The sequence below is a fragment of the Papilio xuthus genome, unplaced genomic scaffold, assembly GCF_000836235.2.
Source record: "Papilio xuthus unplaced genomic scaffold, Pxut_1.1 DF827570.1, whole genome shotgun sequence".
NCBI lineage: Eukaryota > Metazoa > Arthropoda > Insecta > Lepidoptera > Papilionidae > Papilio > Papilio xuthus.
The window spans coordinates 570392-589783 of NW_013531079.1; the positions used below are offsets into that span (position 1 = coordinate 570392).

The 19392-nt window shown below is 35.4% G+C and overlaps 2 protein-coding genes across 2 annotated transcripts in view; both read left to right on the forward strand.

Moving 5' to 3' along the window:
- Positions 1 to 1675: 1675 nt before the first annotated feature.
- On the forward strand, positions 1676 to 4182 carry LOC106118649 (heat shock protein 68-like). The gene has a single exon (XM_013313335.1). The coding sequence runs from the start codon at positions 1819 to 1821 to the stop codon at positions 3808 to 3810; it is 1992 nt and encodes a 663-aa protein (XP_013168789.1). The 5' UTR covers positions 1676 to 1818; the 3' UTR covers positions 3811 to 4182.
- A 10486-nt stretch (positions 4183 to 14668) lies between these two features.
- The window catches only part of LOC106118566 (zinc finger protein 628), a 35325-nt gene continuing 30601 nt past the window's right edge, over positions 14669 to 19392 (forward strand). Inside the window, exon 1 of the mRNA XM_013313230.1 lies at positions 14669 to 14914. The gene's annotated coding sequence lies outside the window, so the exon portion shown is untranslated. The remainder of the gene's footprint in view (positions 14915 to 19392) is intronic.

Here is a 19392-nt window from a genome sequence, read left to right on the forward strand (position 1 = left end):
CGTCCGCACTAGCTACGTACCATCCGCACTAGCTACGTACCGCCCGCACTAGCTACGTACCGTCCGCACTAGCTACGTAGCGTCCGCACTAGCTAAGTACCGTCCGCACTAGCTACGTAGCGTCCGCACTAGCTACGTACCGTCCGCACTAGCTATGTGCCGCCCGCACTCGCTACGTACCGTCCGCACTCGCTACGTACCGCCCTCACTATCTACATAGCGCCCGCACTAATTACGTACAGCCTGAACGTAGATAGTGCGAGTAGTACTGTAAAAACATATTTTATTTCATTTTTGTTTTACAAAAAAAAATGGGGAAAATTTGCCACCCTAGGCTCCAACCTACTCAGCCTATGGGTAAATCCGCCACTGGATATATGAATCCGTTCTGGAGATACCTTCAAATAAACATGATCCATCCAGACATTCGCATTTATGATATTAGCATTCATAACATAACAAGGATTTTTTGCTTTGTTGGTTATGAAAACAAAATCGTTTAAAACTAAGTGAAGATTTGAATAACAATCCTATCTTAAAAGTCGAACTCTTGAAGAAAATACAAATCTATACTCAGAAATAACAATTTAACAAAAATTTGTATTTTACTAATGGAGACCAAGTTGTAATAACATTCTACAAAAATGTTACTCCGTTATAGTGTTTCAATTATGTCAAGTAGTTCAATTTCTTTAATAGCGCCATCTATGTTCTGTTTGTAAATCTATTTGAAAACTTTTATGTTTTTGAGAAAATATGTAAATAAAGAACTATAGCGTTATTACATTTTCTACATTTAATTTACGTAATTTATCAAATACTTTAGTTCATAAATTCTTATTTTATTTTCATACTTACTTAGTTTTTTTATCAATATAAGATTTTTTTTGTTAATAAATAATTCTGAAAAAATATATTACATTATGAGCATAATTAAAGAATACTAAATTTACTTAAATACTAAATTACAATTTCGAAACATATTTACAATCCTTTTAAAAGTTCTAGTAAAAAAAAGGAAAAAGTCATGTTTTTCGCTCCACGCCCTAGCGTAGAAATTTCTACAGAGTTCGCACAGTGTTTCTCTGTTCTTTTCTTTCTATCTCTTTCGCACATCGAACAGAACAATCGCATGGAGCATTCGAGATTATTCTAGTACAAAATAGTGTGACCATATTCTCACAAAAATTTCCCTATTTAAATGAAAACTAAAAAGAATATATTTAATAAAGGGGCATCAAAAGGTTAATTTAACGTTTATTTCATTCAAACACAAAGGTGTATAAAAAACTGGCTGTAAGCACAATTTATTTAGGTTTTGGCCGTGACTTTGCACTGAATTAAAAAAAAAGTAGGACGTATTTGATATAATGAGAAAAATTAACTAATAGTATTTATAAGAAAGCATGAAAAGTTAAATATCCTGTACCAGTAAAAAGAATAATAATTTAAAACCATAAACAAGACTTTCGATCTCCCGAATTAAAAGCAAAAATAATAATGTGGTATCACCAATTGCGTAATTGTGTTGCGCTTCATGTTGTCTCTTTCTCGCATTAGGTTATAGATTGTTCTCGTTGCTTTTACCAGAACGTTCTCGGAGCAACGCGATCCGATTGGTTGCGTTTTGGCCTTTAAAGATGTTTCTAGAATTTTATTGGTTCAATATAAAAGCGCGTCGGCCGGCGCGAGACGTCAGTCATATTTGAAACGCGATACAAAGAGAACGAAGAGAGGAGTTCGGTGTTTACCGGAGTTGTTTACAGTGTAAATATTATTGTGCGCATTTACAAGTATTAAATTAATAAATATAATAAAATGCCAGCAATTGGAATAGATTTGGGAACGACGTATTCGTGCGTTGGAGTGTGGCAGCATGGAAACGTGGAGATCATCGCCAACGACCAAGGCAACAGGACAACACCATCGTACGTAGCGTTCACCGACACGGAGCGGCTGATCGGCGATGCGGCGAAGAACCAGGTGGCCCTCAACCCCAACAACACAGTGTTCGACGCCAAACGGCTGATAGGACGCAAATTCGATGACCCCAAGATTCAGCAAGACATGAAACATTGGCCGTTCAAAGTTGTCAATGAAAGCGGAAAACCCAAAATCGAGGTGGAGTTCAAGGGTGAGAGGAAGAGGTTCGCGCCGGAGGAGATCAGCAGCATGGTGCTGACGAAGATGAAGGAGACCGCGGAGGCCTACCTCGGCGGCACGGTGCGGGAAGCTGTTATCACAGTGCCGGCTTACTTCAACGACTCGCAGCGACAGGCTACTAAGGACGCAGGCGCCATCGCCGGCCTGAATGTGTTGCGTATCATCAACGAACCCACAGCCGCCGCGCTGGCTTACGGCTTGGACAAGAACCTGAAGGGCGAGCGCAATGTGCTGATATTCGACCTCGGCGGTGGTACTTTCGACGTATCGATCCTGACCATTGACGAGGGATCCTTGTTCGAAGTGAAAGCGACGGCCGGCGACACACACCTGGGAGGCGAAGACTTTGACAACAGACTGGTGAACCACCTCGCGGATGAGTTCAAGCGCAAGTACAAGAAAGATTTGCGAATGAACCCGCGCGCACTGCGTCGCCTGCGTACAGCCGCCGAGCGCGCCAAGCGCACACTCTCCTCGAGCACCGAGGCCACCATCGAGATCGACGCGCTTTACGAAGGCATCGACTTCTACACGCGAGTCTCCCGAGCCCGCTTCGAGGAGCTCAACTCTGACCTGTTCCGCGGTACCCTGGAACCCGTCGAGAAGGCTCTTAAGGACGCCAAGATGGACAAGAGCCAGATCCACGATGTGGTGCTTGTGGGTGGATCCACTCGCATCCCGAAAGTGCAGAGTTTGCTGCAGAACTTCTTCTGCGGCAAGAAGCTAAACCTATCCATCAACCCAGACGAAGCCGTGGCGTACGGTGCCGCCGTGCAGGCCGCCATCCTCAGCGGTGAGCAGGACTCTAAAATACAGGACGTGTTGCTGGTGGACGTAGCGCCACTGTCGCTCGGCATCGAGACCGCCGGTGGAGTGATGACCAAGATCATCGAGCGCAACTCTAAGATCCCGTGCAAGCAGAGCCAGACCTTCACCACGTACTCGGATAACCAGCCAGCGGTTACTATCCAGGTGTACGAGGGCGAGCGCGCTATGACCAAGGATAACAACCTGCTGGGCACGTTTGACCTAACCGGCATCCCGCCGGCGCCGCGCGGCGTGCCGAAGATAGATGTCACCTTCGACCTGGACGCCAACGGCATCCTGAACGTGTCCGCTAAAGAGAACAGCACGGGCCGCAGCAAGAATATCGTAATCAAGAACGACAAGGGACGGCTGTCGCAAGCCGACATCGACCGTATGCTGTCTGAGGCGGAGCGCTACAGAGAAGAAGACGAAAAGCAGCGGCAGAGAGTTGCAGCCCGCAACCAGCTGGAGTCGTACGTCTTCAGCGTGAAGCAGGCGCTGGACGAGGCGGGAGACAAGTTGAGCGAGGATGACAAGAGCACGGCGCGGCGCGAATGCGACGACGCGCTGAAGTGGCTGGACAACAACACGCTGGCTGAGCGCGAGGAGTACGAGCACCGCCTGCAGCAGTTGCAGCGCCTCTGCTCCCCCATCATGACCAAGATGCATAGCGGCGCCGGCGGTGCACAGGGTGGTATGCCAGGTGGCATGCCGGGCGGTATGCCAGGTGGAATGCCGGGCGGTATGCCAGGTGGATATCCGGGTGGTATGCCTGGTGGATATCCGGGTGGCATGTACGGAAACCAGAACAGCGGACCCACCGTGGAAGAAGTGGACTAAAGCTAAGTCAACTGCTTGACATTCCAAAGAAATATTGTAAATACTTGAACATTCAAATGTTATAATTTTATAAGACTGATATTTATTTTAGTATTATAAGTTCATAAAATAGTGGATGATTATAGACGATTATGTTAATTAAATAAAAGATATTACAAATTATTCCCGGGTTTTATTTTTTTAAACAGCCGTAAGAACATCTCATTGGGGGCTGTCCAAGCATTCCCTCTTAAAAGTGCTTAAGATAACATTTAGATGAAAAATTAATATATGAAATTTTGTCTCGTCTAATAGGTGAGAGGCAATTTGTATTTTGTGCAATTTTGCTATAACAAATAGAACAGTCCTGGCGTACTAAATAAAAATAAGTCACCTTGTGAAAAAAATGCGTAGATAAACATTTTACTAGTATTATAAATTAAGCTTAGATGGATGTTAAGAGATCTTATGTTGAATGAATGTCAAAAACAGTTCACATGCACAAGGAATATTTATGACCCATGGAATTTAGCAATGAATATAAAAGTAAATTAAAGTTTATATTAATGTATACAACGCGTGTTTAATTTTTATGAAAATATATTTAGCTCCAGAAAACTATTTAAAGTTCAATTTGATGAAAAACCTATAAGAAAGCATGCACCGATTAAAACGGCTTTATGTCCGATTTCCATTTCAACAGGGAATGTAGCACTGATACTTTGGTTTTCTGATTTTGTACAATCTTCATTCTTCGTCATCAATCCTATTGTACTATTATTTGACAATATGTCAAATTTAGAGCAGCAACGATGACGTGGTTTGACTTGTAGAAATACTTCACCTGTATGATTCTTCACACGAAAAGCATTTAAGCAAGTTAACAACTTCTCCACGGACCCAACGAAGTTTCCAGGTGGCGCGAAAACAAGAACTCTGTTCACACAAAAACCGCCATGTTTTTTCACTTGAATCACTTCGTTACCATATTTATTGAATATTTTTATAATATACTTTCTTTCGGGTGTTTCTTGAACAGCTAAAAATATTTTTTGGTTTTGATTGTTATAGATAGTGTAACAATTACCATTTAGGCCAATAACTTCGTGTAATGTGTCCAATTTATTCGTTATTATTATTTTGTCCAAGGCGTAAATGTACGTCAAGCCTGGATATTCTCTTTCTTCTAGCGGACAAGGCATCCATTGTTCTTTCACATTTTCATTGTCTCTCATTTAAATGTTTAAATGTTTTATTTTCGTATTATTATTAGGCATTTTCCTTAGATTTTTGTTGTTTATCTTGCATATTTAAATTTGCTTTAATTTTTGACATGTTTAATCAAATTCTTCTGCCATAAAAGCAATCATGGAAATGACGTAATGAATGATCATTCAGTATTTAGAAACTGTAAGTTAATAGCCGTCAAATATGTGTTATAATTTCTTTTCATTGTTTAAAATATATGTGTACATATGTGTAATGTTGTTTAAAAAGAACATTTGATTTCTTTTTACCACGTTGTATTTAAACAAAGAAAAAAAAGATTAATTACCGCCATCTATTGACAAGGTTATACAATAAATAAATCAAGATTAAGAAATTCTTGTATTTTTACTTTTCCCTACTAGATGGCGTGGATTTAAATTCGTTCCAAAAAGATGTTCGTTGCCATCGCTTTAACTGTAACTAGTGATATTCATAAAATACAGATGGCGTTACTTAGTAGAAATGTTGGTGAAAGTCAAATTATTATTTGTAGTTGAAATAATACATTAAGGGGAATTTTTGGCAGCGAATTAGAAATTTAAAAATGAAAACATAGTTCATAAAGCTTAGCTAGCTTGTTAAACATACATACATACTTAATATTTGATGTATACGTGATAAATTTTTGGGTTTACAGTCGAATGTCAAACTTGGATAAGCGAGAAATCTCTATAAGCGAGAGTCCAGTTCCGCTGACGATTCCATAAGTGAGAAATTCGAGTACAATACCTTTGTGAACAAAAAACACCGCGCTAGATTAAACTGTACAACTGTATGTTGTTCATTGTAAAAAAAAATGATAGTCAATTTAATCTTTTAATTTTACTATTTAATTTAGACAATCCTACATTAATTTTCTATTTATAAATAAAACATAATAAGGAAAAATTTAAAATAGTGTTCCCTTTCACTATAATATTAATTTACGTAATAAAATAAATGAAAATTCCAAAGCATGGATATAATAAGACGAGAAAAAGTAGTCATAATACACTAGCAAAATCTCCCTTCATTCTTGATTAAGGAAAATGTTTAATTGAGTTTCCCCCCCCCCCACTCTTTATATTTCATATATGTAGATACACACACAGACAAACACTTCGTCTATGAATAGTTGTTACGATATATAGTAATAAAGAATAAATGATGGAAGTAACATATAGGAAAATATTATACAACTGTAGTTATAGATGTGAGTATACAGCGTGATGGCACAACAGTGCTGTGGAGACGAACTATATCTAAAGGAATTATCTATCTAGACTTTAAAAACTATGTAACTGCACTTTTAGATAATATTAGTTAGAATCCTTTGGCCCGAATGGCGCGCTTTCGTTACAAAGTCAAGTGTCTGATTAGTGAAGGGACATAAACTTTGATATTTTAGTAAGTGTGTTGAGTACACTGGCACATTTTCGGATTTTTTTCCTAATACTATCTTGAGTCTAGATTCTAGACTTTATTATTTTTTAAACGAGGAACATCGACGCCCATGGACGCGCAATACCAGAGGCATCGCAGATGGGTTGCCAGCCTTTGAGATGGTGATACGCTCTCTTCTTGAAGGACCCTAAGTCGTAACTGTTTGGAAAAACTGCCGAGCACAATCCATTCTTCTACGCGGCTGTGCGGCTTCTGGAGGCTGAAAATTTAAATCTAGAAATTAAAAAATGTAATTGTATGTAGTAATATAGTTATAAGACATGTTACTAACAAGATATTTTTGTAAAGTTTAAATAAATGAGAGGAGTGATGTAATAGGAAGTTTTTTATGTTTTCATTCTAGCCAGTTTAAATATCAAGGTTAACCCTTAATTCGACGAAATTTTTTATAGCAAAAAAAACTGTTTTTTTTTTAGTAAACGTTTTTTTTTAGTTTACGTAATTTTCTCTAAAATAGTTCAGTAGATTTTTTTAATTAGTTGTTCGTCACACTGGATACTATCGAAAGGGTTAAATCATTAATAATTTTGCAACATACTTAACAGTGTATTATTTTAATTAAAAAAATCTAACAAATAAATTTGGCGATCTCTTGTGTCGGAGGCCAAGACCCACTTTGGGTCGATGCGCCAGCGGAGTAAGTAAGTAGTAACAAATAAATATATCGTATGTCAGTCGGGGAAATTAGATTTAAAGTTAGAAAAGATTTTTTTATGTCTCTTTCTCTAAAACTCTTTTACAAACATATCAATTGACAAGTACCTACAAAAATAAACTTAAACACAACTCCATTCCACTGCTATCCAAGACACACATACGAAGCGCGAGGCGTTCCGTCTTAAGGACGACATATGAAGTAATTTTTTTTCGATGCCCCGACCATTACATAACGTACTCTATAACAATGGTATAAAGTTCAAAATATAATTAACCGCGAAATATTTTTTCCATTTCATATTTACGAATATGCCCCAAATTCCCCAAAAATTAGAACCGTGAAAGCGGGGGGGATGTCTCTGTGTGTGTGTACATCAGTATACACGCATACATACGTATTTAAGGGGGATGTTCGGGTGGAGGGGTACCAAAGATAGTTTTGTAAGTACGTAGCATCATTCAAAGCAGTACGGAAATCCGTTAGCACGTGCGTCTTCTATTGTTTTTTTAAACTAACCAAGACAGTAATGGACAACTGTGGGTTTCTGAAAGCAAACTCGTGCTAACCTTACTAATATTATATGCCAGTTGGATGGATGTATGGATCTCGCTATAATTTGGCATTTATATAGAATAGTAATGTAGTTTCATATCTTACTAATATTATAAATGATAATGTTCAGATGGATGGATGTTTGTTAGAAGGTATCTCCTGAACGTCTGAACAGATTTCGCTAAAACTTGGCTTAGATGTAAAACATAATCTGGAAGAACACATATACTACTATTCTTTTAATTCCACGCAGACGGAATCGCGGGCAAGAGCTAGTGAAATTACAAAATACAATTAACAAACCAAGAAAGGAATAGTATACGTAGAGATTGTGTAAGACTGAATACGTAGAAAGAATTTAATATGTTCTCGTTTGAAATATTTTCGCTTTCACATCACAAATAGACTCAAATATTATTTTATTTATGTTTCCGAGTAACGTATCGTATATATGTAAATAATTTCCTTTTTCACAATTATTACAAGCTTTTGCCTGAAACTCTGTTAGCGCGGAATTAAAAAAAAAACTTATTTAGACTATGTGTTCTTCCAGACTATATGTTCTACATTTATCACAAACATCCATTCATCCATCTATCCACCAGTCTAAACTTTCTCATTTATAATATTAGCAAGTTAACTGTCAGTAACCTTCCCGCGGAATTAAAAAATCTAGTCGTAAATATAGGTAGTTACCCGGTGATATTGTACCTTCTAAACAGTGAAAAAACTTCAAATCGGTTCAATAGTTTGAAAGCATATTCAATGTAAACAAACAAACAATCAAATTGTTCCTCTTTATAATTTTACTACAGATAATGTAAAGAATAAATATTTTTTTATTCATAAAAGTAGAATAGTATTTGGCAGAATTAACATTCTGCCATACGTGGCATAATGGACAGAACCTTTGCCTTTTTAGTTATTAAAAGTTAGATGTAAAGAGAAAAGAAAAGCGCGGGAAGAGTGACAAGATGTAGTCGTGATTAGAGTTCGATAAAATAATATTATAAAATTTATATTTAGTTTTATTATAAACTAGCTGTCGCCTGCGACTCCGTCCGCGTGGATATAGAAATAAATATATTAGTGTAGCCTATGTTTTCTTTCAGACTATGTTCTATACGTATGCCAAATTTAATCGAGATCCGTTGAGCCGTTCTAGAGATATCCTCAAACACCCATCCATCCATCCACATCACATCCATCTAAACATTCGCATTTATCATATTAGTAAGTTAAATAAAAACCAGCCCTTCAAGGCATAAATTCTAAAAATAAAAAAATGAATAAATAGTATCCCATGTCCGTCTCCTGGCTGTAAGCTACCTCCTCACCAATTTTCAGTCATATCGGTAAAGCCGTTCATGAGTTATAAATAGTGTAACTAACACGACTTTCTTTTATATATTAAAGCTGTTTATAAAACATTATAAACGCACTTTGGCTGCATAGCTGCTGTTTTCAATTTATATAGACTGAGTAATCATATTATAATCCTATTTTTTCATCCTATAATTTGTTCCAAATCAAAACGTAATTAAAAAAAAATTGTAAACAAATCTTACTTCTTACTAATATTATAAATGCGAATGTTCAGATGGATGGACGATTGAAGGTATCTCCAGAACAGCTGCATGGATCTCGCTTAAATTTGACACACATATAAAACTTAGTCTGGACGAACTCATAAGCCACAAATTTTTTTTAATTCGTTGCGGACGATGTCGCGGGCGACAGCTAGTGTATAATATTTTCCCTTCCTATGCGTGTCCTTCTCTGTAGATTAAAGGTAGGTCATCTGCAATTATGGATGTCTATGGGCAGCGCTTCGCTATTTCGGCGAAATTGGTTGCTTGCTCTTTTGTCACGTTATAATAAAAAAAATGTTACCAGTACTTTCAATTATTACGTTTAAATTATATAAAACAAAATGTATGTACAAAAGTTGTTTGTTTGTGATAAAATAAGTAATATTGAGATTGACTTGTCTTTGTTTCTATTAAGAAGAATAAAAATACTTCGATGTCTTTGTCAAATGATTTAACTATTAGTTAAATTCTGTATCCACTAAAATGTTGGGCCACGAAACGAGCGTAGGAATGCAAATGATTTAAAGAAGACGCAACAAGAACAAGGGTTAATTTTTCCGTCCAAGTATGACGCTAGTTACTAAGTATGATGTTAAGTTACCGCGTAACATTTTTCGATCACATCATTACTTAACACATGGTGGGATTATGGTCAAGAGCCAGCTTATCTTCTATATATATAAAAGTCGTGTTAGTTACACTATTTATAACTAAAGAACGGCTTTACCGATATGGCTAAAAATTGGTGAGAAGGTTGCTTAGAGCCAGGAGACGGACATAGGATGCTATTTATTCATTTTTTATTTTTATTTTTTTTTCGAAATTATGCCTTGGAGGGCTGCTTTTTATTTAACTTACTAATATTATACATAAATGCGAATGTTTAGATGGATGTGATGTGGATGGATGTATGTTTGTTTGAATGTATCTCCAGAACGTCTGAACGTATTACGATGAAATTAGACATAAATATAGAACATAGACTGGAAGAACACATAGGCTACTAATTATGTTTTTTTATTCCGCGCGGACGGTGTCGCGGGCGACAGCTAGTATCGGCATAAGTTTCGATGTACTGATGCATAGAAGGCAGATGTAGAATACAGTTTGGAAGAACAGATAGGATAATAAGATTTTTTTTATACCGCGCTAAAGTTCCGGGCGACAGCTATTTAATTATAATTTAAATATTAAATATGTATCCGCTGTTCTCGTAGCCAAAGCTATAACCGCCACCCTTCTTGTCCCGAGACGCTTATTTGGTTCGCTTTAAAATATATTCCCGTGGCCTATATTTCTTGGATGGCCGTCGTCGGAATAATAAGGGCGTGTAAACAAATCGCAGACCGACGGTTTTCATACGTCCGTGTATACCGACCCTTATTTGATAGCGAAAACAATACATAGATTGTTTGCTTATCAATTTTGTTCGGGAAAACATTTTAGTATATTCTAATGCAAGCGACAGATATATGGAGTTTAACATAATCTTACTAATAAAATAAATGCGAATGTTTAGATGGATGGATGTTTGTTTGAACGTATCTCTGGAACGGCTCGACGGATCTTGATGAAATTTGGCATAGATGTAGAACATAGTCTGAAAGAACAGATACGCTACTAGTTAAGATTTTTTTAATCCAGCGAGGACAGAGTCGCGGGCGACAGCTAGTACAGTTATAGTTTTGAAAGGTGTTTAACAATTAAAATTCTTTTTAGTAGTCATAAAGAAAATGTTTTTTGCCTTATAATTGACTAGATATCGCTCGTGACTGCGTATGCGTGGAGTAAAAAAAACTTAGTAGCCTATGTGTTCTTCCAGACTATGTTCTATAACAGCGAGATCCATGCAGCTTTTCATCTAAACATTCGCATTTATAATATTAGTAAGATTAAGATGTACAGTTAGATTTATTACGTTCTTCGTATATTAATTTAAATCAAGCATGTAACTCGATTCTTACGGTGAAGGAAAACATCGTTATGCAACCTGCACATATCTGAGAAGAAATTCAAAGATATGTGTGAAGTCAACCCGCACTTGGCCAGCGTGGTTAACTATGGCCTAATCACCCTTAACTTAGAGTAGGCTCCGAGCCCCTCAGTGGGGACGTATAGTCAGCTGATGATGATGTAACTCAGACATTTTAATACTCATACTTGTATCCTAAGGGGTAGGCAGGGAGTACAGATTTTCTACCGCAGATCTGACACACCTTTCTCATGACTACATATGTACATCGATACAAGAGAGCCGTAAAAAGTATTTTTAATACGATAAATAGACTTATTATAAAATACTATTAATGTTTAATGAAATTGAACCTATCACGTAAAAAGAATGACAACATGGTGGACAGATAGGATTTACAATTTCATAAATTCTTAGCAGTTATGTTTGAGAGTTTCGGTGGCTCAGGGGTCAAGCACTTGACTTGTATTGCAGGTCCAGGGTTCGAATCCCGCCATGTAGCAATGTGTTTTTCGATTTCCGATTTACATATGTACATTTATCGGACGTTGTTTCGTGGAAGGAAAACATCGTGATGCTGCACATATCTGAGAAGAAATTCAAAGATATGTGTGAAGTCAACCCGCACTTGGCCAGCGTGGTTGACTATGGCCTAGTCACCCTTAACTTAGGGTAAGCTCCGAGTCCATCTGTGAGGACATATAGTGAGCTGATGATGATGATGAGTTATGTTTGGAGGTTAGCTATTAGACTTAACTCATATTACTACATAATTAGTTACTATGCTATATTTAATAATTTCTATATATTATATGAAGTATATAATAGTTATATTAGTAGCGTAGTTGTTTCCCCAATGTTTTATTCACATCATTCTCTCTACTCCAGGAAACCTCGTAGTACAAAAGTAAAATCGATCGACGACGAAAGAGAAAAATTTGAATTTAAAATTGTTCAGAGACTGGCCGTTTAGCGACCTCGTTTTTTTAATTCGAATATAAAAAAAAACAATATGAATCTTAATATTATTTTTTTTTCTTCGCGTCCTATAAAAACTGAAAAGGCCAGAGAGAGGCCGGGTGGTTTAAAAATCGAATCAGGCCCCCGTCCTTGAAGGAAGAGAAAGGCGCGCGCTTGCCGTCAACACATAAATCATATTTCTGGAGAAATTTTTAAAAGTCCTATTGCTTTCGCGTATTTGCCATGTACTCCCCCCCGGGGGGTGGGGGGTGGTTGTGTGTACTTACTCCCCGTTTCCTAGTTCTGGCGCCGAGTTACAGGGTGATTCGAAACATCTTATTCTAGTTCCTGGTCTGAGTGTTATTATTTTATATTTGAATACATTACTGTCAAACTGTAATTATTGTGTTTTTAGATAAAATAATAAAAGGCGAATTACCAAAAGGCCAATATGATTACTAAAGAAAGATGTTGAAAAAATAGGATAATGTGATAAAATATAACAAATCGTTTTTTTTTTCTATATTGTATAGTCTCATAGGTAAACGATTTTTTTTACACATTTTTTTTTAAATTAAGTTAATTGATTTGGCAATTTTTAAGTTTAGCCGTAACGAACCAACAAACAAAGTACCGAACCGATTTGAAAAAAAAATCACTGTTAGAAGCTACACAGTCCCCGTGTGACATAGGCATATTTATTTCTAGATAGAACTGCTAGTTTTTAATAATATTATTCTAACAAAACTAAAGATTTTAAAATCGCACAATATTTTAATGTACAGCCTTCTTTTATACACGAGTTATCTAACTTTATAACTATAACCATTGTTTTGTTAATTAAAAATATATAATTAAAAATGTAAAATACAATGAGAGTTGTTTGCAACCCCCTGTACAGTCGTAAGGCGCCGTGGGGGCGGGCGGCGCCCTTGCGCTGCACAGTACATCCGCGAATAACAGACTAAACATGTTTTTCATTATTTATTCAATTAAATTAAAATGCTTTATTAAATACAATATATTTACGTTTATGTCGTTTTATTTAAGAGATTTTATAATATTATTATGTTCTTTTAGAAACAAACCATTTAGCTTAAGTGATCTAATTACGTTTTAATGCAAGTAAAGTTTATTAATATTAACCAGGTATGTAACTTAACATCATTTTTTACTCTGTTATTAAGGTTTTTTACTCTTGTACTTTTACTTATGGAGGTGAAATGACTCTCTCAAGGATAATAACTTCTTTTATCACTTTTATTTGTCATTCTTTTGTTTTTTTTTATTTAATTCTTGAAGTAATATTTGTAGCTTACATTAATGGTGCTAATAGTGTTATCAGATAAATGTTCATAAATTATATGACGTCCAATTTTTGACATTTATTTATAACTGTTTAAATAAATAATATTTTTTTTCCAAAACCGGAAACAGAAAGGCGTAGCATCTTCTATTTTGCGTTGTACTGTACTTAGCACACATGTGGTGGGGCACTAGGAAGAAAGCGGGCGAAGAAAAAATGAGGGAGAGGAAAAACTAGAGCGGGACGGAAAAGTGGGCGAAAAACGAAAAATTTCACCCGCACCCCCGTCCCCCAACCGGCGTGCCCCCTCGCACACGCACACATGCGTGTTCATACCGCGATCACTACGTCTTGATACTTGGATACTTTCACTTTTTTCCAACTTTATCAATTGCAACGTCACTAAATTAGTTAAAATATAGTAAATGTGTCAAAGTTTACTTTTTAACCGCGAAATATCAACACCATGTATAGTAATTTTAATATGGTACTTAATTTAAAGTATGTTTTCAGAAGATTTCAGTTGTCTTGTTATGTAGTTTTTTCTTTGAAAAACTTAACTACTTATTTTTACTTGCATATTACACTTATATGCGTCCATAATCTTAAGAAATAATTCTTTGGTTTGACTTTGTTGTTTAATTAATTGAGTCTTACATCTTGCACTTTATTTATATACTATGAAAAGATACTTATAATATGGTAGGCATTACCTTGTGCCCTTTTAATTGTCCAGATGAGTTTTTAGTTCCAGTTTTTAGGTACAAATTTGAAGCGTAAGCTTGCATGAAATAAAATAATATTATGATATAGATATTTAACCGTATTATGGTTAAATTGTATTAATTTATTTGGTGGAACTGCACAAAATTACCATGCGTCTTAATTTCCTGCTTCCGCGCTAGGATCAAGAAGGCTCGATCCCGTGGGAGGCTATTGTAGCATGTTTTTATACCCAAAAATTTTAAGTCAGTAGGCGCTCGAACTCAGAGCCGCTTGAACGTTTTTATTATTATTAATATATATTTATATTTCGTTTTCATTTTACAAGTTTTCCACGGGTTCATAATTTTAATATTTTTATAACGTTTTAAACAACAAAAAGTGTTTATAGATAGGAGTTAAATTTGTACAAATTAAAAAAAATAATAATAATAACCAAAGTTTATAAGTTCAAGCATTCAAATTGGATCGCGGTCGCAGTTTGACGTTTGGCGGATATTTTCGAGTTTCTTTTTTCTTTCGACAAATGAACTGACGTTTGATCCAAGATGGCGGACGTGTCTGTCTGCTCGTTCGCCGGGTTCGATGACCTCAACGCGGCTGGATGTTAGGATGATTAATTTTCAGAACATCTGACATTTACTATATAAGTAAGTATTTGATTACTTTAGAATTATTGATAAGGTTATATAAGCGTACATACGTTTGTAATTACTTATGAATATTGTAATAGTTAACGTATGTGTGCGTGAGGTGGTATTGTTTTTATCGTGGTAGTAAATTAGAGGGGCCCGATACTGGACGATATCAACTGTATTGATTTTTTTCCCTCATTCTGTTAAATTTCATTTATTTGGGGGAGCGACCGTTATGTCCGCGATGACGTAGTTATGTCCGACAAGAAATTGTAATGACCTCAACATAGGTCGATGTCTATTTTTAGTACAATGTTGCGGGTTCGATTTATGTTTAATTTGTAAAAAAAAATTAATCCTACTAATATTATAAATGTGAATGTTTGGATGTTTGTTAGTAGATATATCTAGAACGGTTGCATAGATCTTGATGAAATTTGGCATAGATGTAGAACATAGGCCGGAAGAAAACATAGACTACTAAGTTTTTTTTTAATTACGCGCGAATATAATCACGGGCGACATCTAATTACCTCATAAATAATACATAATGCAATTAAATATATTTAAAATTTATGTAAGTAGTAAAAGAAATAAATGTAATAGCCATATGGCCATTATTAACCGTGTTTTAATAAATACTGAAACTTGTAAAATTAAGTAAATTAATTGATATTATCAAACATCCTGTATATAGCTATTATTGAATAATATTAATAAAAAAAACTTTCGCATCTTATAATGACTGTCGCCCTCGACTCCGTCTATGCTGAACTAAAATAGAAACTTAATTAGTAACCTATATGTTCTTCCAGACTATGTTCTACATTTATTTCAAATTTCATCAAGATCTATGCAACCATTATGGAGATATCTTCAAACAAACATCCGTCCATACATCCAATACGCATTTATAATATTAGTACCAGGTTTCTGGTGACTATTTCCAATACATGTAATAACATATTTATCTACTAATACTAAAGCTTTTAGGCTATTGTTTAATGATTTACAGTGACAGGTTCTTCCGTGAATTACAATTTTCCGGAGAAATAAGATACTGAACGAAATTGTAGTGAGCGCCATCTAACGGACAGAGGGCAAAATAAAGTTCACGTGTTCCTTGATCCAATGCATAGATTTACTAAAATCGAAATTATTATGAATACGCTGATTACTTATAAAGAAATGAAAGCTGATACTATATTAAGATATAAAAAAAATAAAGGCAAAATTTCGCCGTTCCTAAGTTGTTATAAATGCGTACATTATCGATTTTATTCAGACGGAATCAAATCTTAGACAGTTTTACACTGACTACATTTTAACCACAGCTCCTAAAGGTATATTTAAATTAGAAATACCCGTGTAGACTGGGATGTAACCTTGACCGGGCCGGCGACCTTCAAACTAAAGAAACCCGAGAATTTTTTTATGACCTAAATAATGACACGTGTATGTCATCTATACGAGTTTATTGTTTGTAGTGGCAGCATAATTAAAGGATATCTTACTAATATTATAAATGCGATTGTTTTGATGGATGTTTGTTAGAAATCCTCTCCAGAACAGCTGCACGATTCTCGCAGAAATTTGGCATAGATATAGAACATAGTCTGGAAGAAAACATAGTCTACTAAAGTTTTTCTTTTAACATCGCACGAATGGAGTCGCGGACAACAGCTAGTTGACTATAAATATGTTCACTTGTGAATATAGGCAGATTTAAAAAAAAATATTTTTGGTAGGATCCCTTCTCCTTTTACCAAATCACGCCATCTAGTGATGAAAAGCTGTTATTAATAAAATTAATAAATATTCAAACATAATTGTTTTTTTGGCGAGTGTCTTATTTCATAACGTAATTTAATTATATATGTTGTACTAGAATTAGTTGAAAAGCAATAAAAGTTAAATTTAGTCTTATTCTATCAATAATTTCGATGTTCAATTTAAATAATTACACATTAGCCGGGTGTGTCGCCAAATTAATCGTTTTTTATCGATCAACAGAGCCCCCTGTAGGCCGATACACGCAATATTATTTTAAATATTCATTACCTCGGTTGAAATTATAAAAGTACGAGTATTATGTTTTCAATGTCACTTTCACATGCCATGTTAAATTATTAGTTGTATTAGGATCATATTTTAAGTAACATTACTTAATATTTCACAATTAATTTTACCAATAAAACCTTGTCGCTGTAAAACTACGACCTCATAGAATTGGTACTTATTTCTACGTAATCGTGCGACTAGGGCCATGTTTTGCATAGTATGGTGGTTACGCGCGACAAGTCTGGGTCGGTACAAGTGAAAATGTACATAAAATATCAAGATTAGTCAAATCAGAGTATATCCCATTCATATATCAAACGTTTATACGATGAAGGAAAACATCATGATGTAACCTGTATTTATTATTACCGACAAAATTTGTATGTTAGCAGCGCCCTCTATCTTGCTTAAATTACACCAAAAATCTCATACTAATATTGTCATAATTGACGATGGGGATACGAAGTCGTTTGTCACAAACCTCAAGGTCGACAACGCATCTGTTCCTCTGGTATTGCTGATGTCCATAGCCGTCGTTGAACACCTCGGTGTTCCCGCTGTTCGTTTGCCCCGTTCTGGCATAAAAAAATCGTGCTAGGCATTCTGCACATCTCTGAAGGACGATGTGAAAGATTAAAAGTGCATTCGCGCCGAAGTGATTCCAATTTCAATTATGTTTAGAACTAATCCGCGTTTCCTCTGATGAGTGTGCGTCCAGGAGGCCTAATTTAGTCCTCTTTCCCTTCCCATCCTTTTCTTATAAGGAAAGGATCGGAAGTGGAAGTGGACTTTCCGGATGAGAGGATGCATGGAAAGGGAAAATATTTTCTTTCTGTGCATCCTCTCCTCCGTCGATTAAAGGTAGGCAACGCATATGCAATTGCGTATGTCTATGGGCAACGGTCACTTCGCTACTTCAGCGATTTCAGGTGGCCGCTCGCTCGTTTGCCACCTTATCATATAAAAAAAAGACTAATCGAAAGTTATTGACAGTTCTATATATTTTTGAAGTTCGTTATGGAATCGCTTCAAATGCACTTTGCCTAGCCTCGCTGTCTAGGCAATCCGCATGGCCAGTTGACTGACGCCTGGTCACCCTAATGTAGGTTACACTCTTTTTTATATCATAAGGTGGCACTAGAGAGCGGCCACCTGAAATCGCTGAAATAGCGAAGTGTCAGACGAATAGCGGAATTGCTTCCACTTGACGCCTGTCTTCTGTGTGGTCGTGGTATTCATCGGGCGAGCCGGGACAATTCGTGCGAAGATGTTAAAGCGAGCTCTACCACTGTTAAAGAACGTAGAGTGTACGAGTAGAGACATATGTCACGACATACGTATGTGATTTTTATATTAATAAAATATTAAGCTTCAATCAGGTAACGTCAATAAAACCTTTATTTTTCTACGTTACATTTCTTGTCCAATTGAAATAAAACAAAGGTCAACTCCGCTGAGATTTTATCGTAGTTATTACACGAAAAACAGTAGCTTGTATGTTATTTTTAGTTATAAATTGATTAAAAGTACAGCAATCGACTTAAAAAGTTAATATTTAATAACTTATGATAATAAATAAAATATTATAAACGAATAATTAACTAAAACATATTAATAAAAGGAATCCCTTTAGCCAAGGGATCGTAGATTTTTTTTTCGTTTTTTTTTTTTAAATAAAGCCCAATACATGTAATCATATTGTGATACAGTCAATAAGTAAAACATTTAGTGTATTGAATATCAATTTAAAAAGATATAACTTAGGTAAGTATATAATAGAAGAAATTACTTATATTATAAATGTGAATGTTTAGATGGATGTTTGTTAGAAGGTATCTCCAGAACGGCTGTATGGATCTCGATGAAATTTGGCATACATATAGAACATAATCTGGAAGAATACATAGGTTACTAAATAAGTTAAAAAAAGCAAAAGAACTTTACATTGTAAGAAAGAAAATGTATTAAAATGATTAAAGTGAACATAATTTTTTTCTAAATAAAAATGTGTTGTTAAGTTAAAAAAAAAAGAAATTATTTAATATTAGGAAATAAAGTTGTTCAACTTATCGTAACTTAAGTAAAAAAGGTCGACACGTGTAACATAGCAAAGAAAAATCATCGATAAAATTTCTTAACTTCCGTGACTTTTTTTAATTTAAAAAGTTATGAAATTGTTCATATTTATAAAACCTTTTTATATTGACGCATTAATAAGTATTTATGTACATTTACTTCTCCAAATAGATTATTATTGTAGACGGATTTTAAGGAAATTATATACAAAATTAATTTTAACGGTCATAATATATATAGGTTTAAATTTACGTCATTTTTTAAAATATACAAAATAAAAAATTATTTAATTTCTGGATGTATATTTGCCAAAAAAACTTCTTCATATTATAAAATAATATAATAAATACATACGA